We start from the raw sequence: 6000 nt of genomic DNA, 5'->3' as shown, positions 1-6000 counted from the left end.
GTTGGAGAGTGAGGCGAGGAGGCTAGCCCAGGCTTTGGGCGTTGAGGCCAGCCATGGAGGAAAGCTAGCTGTGGAGTTTGCAGGAGGGGAGTACAGCAGGAAAGAGGGGAGTCTTCAGTTGTCTTTAGTCTTCTTCAACCTTGCTCTGAAGGATTATAGCCAGGGAAGGCTTTCTTGTCAGCGGGAAGGAAAACAGCCACCGCAATCTTGAGTTTAATCTGTCCCTGTTCAGTCAGAAAGTCAGAGTGCCTACAAGCGAGAATGTACTCCATTCCTTTTAGAACAACCTCCTAAGCCAGCTAACCCTTAGGGTGACTACCCACTATCGGTTTTTTTTTCCGCTGCAAATTTGCTTCGGTTTTTTTTTCCAATTGTCAATGGGACTTTCTAATGTTAAAAATGCAACGTGATGCAACGCAACTTGGATTTATGGTGCGTTGCATTTTTAACATTAGAAAGTCCCATTGACAATTGGAAAAAAAAACGCTGCGAATTTGCAGTGGAAAAAAAACGCTAGTGGGTAGTCACCCTCATTCTGTCTGGCTACCTCGCTTCTTCCTCCATTGAGTGCACCAGAAATGTATTTAGTTTTCCATGTTGGATTTTGACCTGTTTTAAAAGTTACAAGTAAACTGTGTGACTTCGGTTTCATTGCAGCGCTTGGACTCTTTATTTCATTGTCGAATTACACTAAGAGGCACTGGCTTCACACCGAACCTACACCAACCACAGATGGCTCCCGCTAGGGCCCTATTGCAGTCCACCTGCTGCACGATCCACCATTGCAGGCAGAGTAGCCACCCCTGTGACACAGTTAGAATTAGCACAACCACTCGGGCTACCTTCTTGCCAACATCTGCTCGCTGCAAAGGTCTATAACTATATACTATTTGCTGTCCTTTTAGAATATATGACATGAAAAAAGGGTTGCAGAATACAAAATCATAATAGAATGAAGTAATAGAACGAGCCAATTAACTTTCTTGGGTGTAATCATTTTTGTGAGATAGACATTGCTTTGTGTCGCTGAATATAAAATGTGGCATCTTTGTAATACGTTTTCATTACCCTTTTGCTGTTTTAGCACTTCATAAACAATAATTCAATATACTTTACATTCCAACAATTCACTTTCAAGCTAATGAAAAGAAGAAGAAAAAAAAACGTGATATTCCGGTAGTACCAGAAAAGACTTGCTTAGCTCTTTCTGCTTCCTCAAGTTTTCTTCTATACTCCGCACTCATCTTTTAAAGAGAAACTGCAAGTATATTCATGCTATCCTAACACCGGCACAAACCTGTAGTCATCCGGGACAAAGAGTCAGTGTTGACTCCCACTCCTCGTAAAAAGTAGCTTTATATGTATAGTTACACCTGGAACGTCATCAGGCAACCGGGGAGGTCCGTTCAATGGAGGAGCCGGCACCTCTTTGTACTGGATTAAGAGTAAAGCCTGAAAATAGGACATGGTTGTTGGAGTATGCATCGGTTGAAAGGTCAAGCTGAGCCGAGCGTGAAGAATCCGGAGGCAAAAGCTGGAGCTGGAGAAGCGGGAGAAGCTGGAGCCGTCCAGTGAACACTTCTTCTTGTGCCTGGCTCTGTTTAAACTTTCTTTTCTGTGAAATGCTGCATCATTTCAGAGTAAAACTTAGCTGCTTGTAATGTGTGAGTATTTCAGGGTGTCCATGGTTCCCGTTAAAGAATATTCAGACTTTTTTTGTAATGTGCACTAAAAAGTGTACGAATATTGGAAATCAGGCTTGGACTGGCCCACAGGCCAACAGGTAAATCACCCCCGGTGGACCCTGAGCCAAGGTAGCCCTCCAGTCCCTATCCCCATATGAGCTGAGCCTGGATTTGCACATATTGGGTGAATTGGAGTCTACCGAGTTTTGCCTATTGCATCCTCTATATAAGTCAGTGGAAACAGTGCCACACTCAAACACAACCACTTTCTATTGAAGCATATCGGTGAGGAATTTGAGAATGGGGATCAGGTAATCCAATTTGCATGGATATGTATTTTACTGGTGGGCAACCCAGTCCGATACTGCTGGAAATATTGATTTTGATTCCTGGAGAATATTTTTATATTAAAAGGGGTTGTCTTATCATAAACATTGGTGGGAAATTGCTATACTATGTTACCAATACCAGTTTCTGACCATTGTGATTCCCACTGACTGCTAAAGCAAAATTGCAGGGATGCTAGGGCAGGACTATATCACTTCTTACTTGTATTGGCTCTACTCTGCTTTTTTGAAGCAACCGCATGGACAATGATTTATTATAATTGGGATCAATACTGCTGCCTGGAGAACGCCATGCTAATAGGAGCCCGCTTTATTCTGAAATGTTGCAAAAACTTGTGTGTGTATGATTCATACAAATCTGTAAAGCTGTCACCAAGACAAGTCCTTTTACATTAATTTATGTAAACTTGTATGTGAGACACTGGCTTGCGGCTATAAATCCTTAGGAAGTACTTTATTTCTAAAAGGGCTAGAAACGCTATCTTTTCTCCTTAGGGAGAGCACCTAGATGATGAGGGAGGAGGCTTAAAAGGCCATTCATGCTCCTCTGGGTAATATGCAAATAAGGGAGATGAAACATTACCTCCACAGTGCCACCTATTGTAAGGCAGCACTTCCTAAAGTCAATGTCAGACTCTTTATACAAGCTTGCAACAATGACTAGGAATTGAAAGCAAAGTCAGAGTCCAGGGTTGGCAGTGGGCACCTTTGACCTCCAGTTTTCAAGTGCTATTTAAAGGATGAAACTACACACCTCATTTCAGCTTTGACAATATATCTTACAGATGTCTTAATCCAAAGTAAGCCCAACCTGCTGACAGTTTCCTTTTAGTGGCATATACATTAGAGCTAAAGGTTCAGAATGACAATATGAGATCGCATAAGCAATTGTAGGTGATTTCCATCATTGCAAATGCAAAATAAGTGTATAATGTTGTGATGATGAAGTTCAGCTTTACTTGTAGACGTTGTACACAATGCAATGAGTGGAGTGCTATGAAGCAATCACAAGTTATGATTATTGTGCTGGGAGGAGTTGGCACAGACGTTCAGGCTTTTGAAACCACTTAGTATTTCTTTCACTTTGGCATTGGAATACCTGGCTCCACCCTACTTCCCTTAAGTATGCCTTGTATTGTCTAAGCAACCTGTCAGATCTACCTGTTCGGCAAGGTTACAGCCACAGAATGTCGACTGCAAAACTCAATGTCAGCCATTCAAGATGGTTTTTATCGGGTTCTTTTTTTCTCACTCTGTGTTTTCTGGTGTTGGGCCAACCAAGTACAGACAAAAAGCTGAAGTTTGTTCTTATGGTGAGTAAAAGATCGCATTGTCGGCATTTTAGAACATGTAGTTATTTATAAACGCAGGATGTCCTATTGGGGTGCTTGTTACGTATACGCACCAATATAGGCTATAGGGATTTAACATGTCGCATGCGTACAGTGCAGTGCGTATTATGTACGGGAAAAATAATACGCGCACCGCAGGCATCTGTGTGAGTGAGCCCAGAATGTGCTAGGATATCTGCAGTCACATAGAAAACTACAGGTAATAGTATTTTAAGATGAGTTGTCAGATCTGAGTTTTGTCATTCAGGCTAGATTTAGACAGGTGTATTTGCACGTGCAAAATTTCAATGGGTCCATTTATTTGCGAGTATTTTTCCTGTGCATTTCATCATGCAAAAAATCCCGTAACATGCTATACTTGTGCACTAAAAGTTCCCATATAAGTCAGTGGGGGTGCACAAATGGGCACGTAATAGACAAGGCGATGTGTGATATTCTGCCTAATTGCTTTACAATTTAGGGTCAAACATTGGTTTGAAGGAATGCTGCCATCCAATAGGTGGCGCTGCAGAGGTAGTGCTCCATTTTCCTTATTTGCATATTACCCATAGGAGCATGGATGGCCTTATAAGTCTCCTCACTCACCTTCTTGGTGCTCTCCCTAAGGAGTGATGTTACCCCTCCTGACCCATATCACAGGGCTCTCACTAGCCAAGCCAGGATCCTACTGCACATTGATGAAGAGCAAACCCCCCGAAACAGCTGCCTGTGTATGGAATCTGCTTGGTTTTCAATTCCCAATCATTGCTCCACAGACCTGTATAAAGGATCAAGCATTGATTTGAAGGAATGCTGCCATCCAATAGGTGGCGCTGCAGAGGTATTGTTCCATCTTCCTTATTTGCATCAGAAAAAAACACCTCTGGAACTCGGACAAATAAGCCATTTAAATCGGTGTATATTTGTTGGCCGCATGCAAATGAACATACCTTGTGGGTGCAAAAAGTACAGTAAAATACACTGTTATGGAATCAAGAAAGTCTCATTTAATTGCGCAAATAAATTGCGCTAATAAACGAATAAATGCACATACGCTTGTTTGAAGGGGACCTTAAATGTGCAACATCTTTCATGTCCCATGCACTCCATTCAGCTGTATTGGGTTGACTACAGTACATCACTAGTTTCCATTTACTGTACTGTAATCCAAAGGTATAAAGAAATGAGAGATTGGTTATAGATGCTCCTTTTTCTGCACTTTTCACTTGTGGGCAGCACTTTACTGCTTATTTCATCCTGTATTTCTATTTTTCTATGATCACATACCGGACATACTACAGCACAGTACATTGCCATCCCCTTGTCCTTACACACAGACCTGTGAGAGTGAGCAGACTTCCATAGAGGTCATGATGAAATCTGTTTATAGCAGCTCTGGATGTTATCAGCACTGTCTGTGTACTGATTTGTATTGCTGGTGAACTGCACTCACAGCAGGACCACTGTTTGCTGATATGACAAATCTACAACACTAAGGCTGGGTTCACACGGGGCGGATTTGCCGCAGTTTTGCAGCGGTTTTTACGTTGCGGTTTTGCCACAGAAGAACTGCTTCAAGGTTATTTTTGTCTTGCATATTTGCTTGCGTATTTTCCGCGTGGAAAATCTGCAAGCGTTTTTTTACTTTTGCAGCATATTTTGGTGCATATTTAGCTGTGTCCATAGAGGTCTATGGACAAAAAAGCGCCGCGGAAAAGTCAAAAAAATTGACATGCTGCGTCTTGAAAAACCACACCGCAGCCGCATTTCTGCACTGCGGCTGTGCGGAATAAATCCGTCCTGTGAGAACAGCTTTTTGCCCAAACACATTTGCACTGCATTGCACTGCAAACGCAGTGGTTTTGCCGCAGTGCGGATATGCAATGGCAAACTGCAGCAGAACAGCAGCAAATCCGCCCTGTGTGAACCCAGGCTTAGCCTATACAAAGATAATAAACTTAATTTTAGCTTTAAAGTGATGCCCCCCTCCTTCTGCACAGCCTAGGCACATGTACCTTGTTATAAATACAACCCTAACTCCAAGCTGCAGGAGGCAGATCATAGAGCAGGGATTGCTTAGAAAATTGATATATAGATTTGAGGGACAAGCTTCACTTTAGGATCATGGGGTGCATCAAAAGAGGTCTAGAGGCACATGATGAGAACATTGCCCTTCCTCTTTACAAATCACTGGTCAGACCACACATGAAATATTGTGGACAGTTTTGGGCACCGGTACTCAAGAAGGACATATCAGAGCTTGAGCGGGTACAAACACGGGCAGCTAAAGTAATAAATGGAATGGGTGGACTACAATACCCAGAGAGGTTATCAAAATTGGGGTTAGATTAGAAAAAAAGATTGGCTGAGGGGTGACGGCATTTTTTCCCATAAATGAGGAAAATTGGTTTTTACCTCATTGGGGTATTTTTTGCCTTCCTCTGGATCAACATTGTGGGGGGCTAATTGGTTGAACTGGAAGGACATGTCATACTATGTTACTATTATTAGTAATTTATTCACGTATACCTTTTGCGCATTCTAGACTTTCTAGTCATCTGAGCCCCTTCCCTTCATAGGCTAAGGATACACAGAGATTTTGGCCACAACATAGATAGCTACACTAAAATCTTTGAC

General features: G+C 42.2%; 1 protein-coding gene across 1 annotated transcript in view; it reads left to right on the top strand.

The window, feature by feature from the left end:
• Nucleotides 1-3140: 3140 nt before the first annotated feature.
• ACP3 (acid phosphatase 3) overlaps nt 3141-6000 on the top strand; it is a 62432-nt gene continuing 59572 nt past the window's right edge. The window contains exon 1 of the mRNA XM_066585227.1: nt 3141-3345. Within this exon, the coding sequence (XP_066441324.1) occupies nt 3220-3345 (126 nt within the window). The 5' untranslated portion in view covers nt 3141-3219. The remainder of the gene's footprint in view (nt 3346-6000) is intronic.

This window comes from Eleutherodactylus coqui, chromosome 12, assembly GCF_035609145.1.
Source record: "Eleutherodactylus coqui strain aEleCoq1 chromosome 12, aEleCoq1.hap1, whole genome shotgun sequence".
Classification (NCBI taxonomy): Eukaryota; Metazoa; Chordata; class Amphibia; order Anura; family Eleutherodactylidae; genus Eleutherodactylus; species Eleutherodactylus coqui.
Note: the sequence above shows the minus strand (reverse complement) of the source record. Positions and strands in the feature narration are given on the sequence as shown.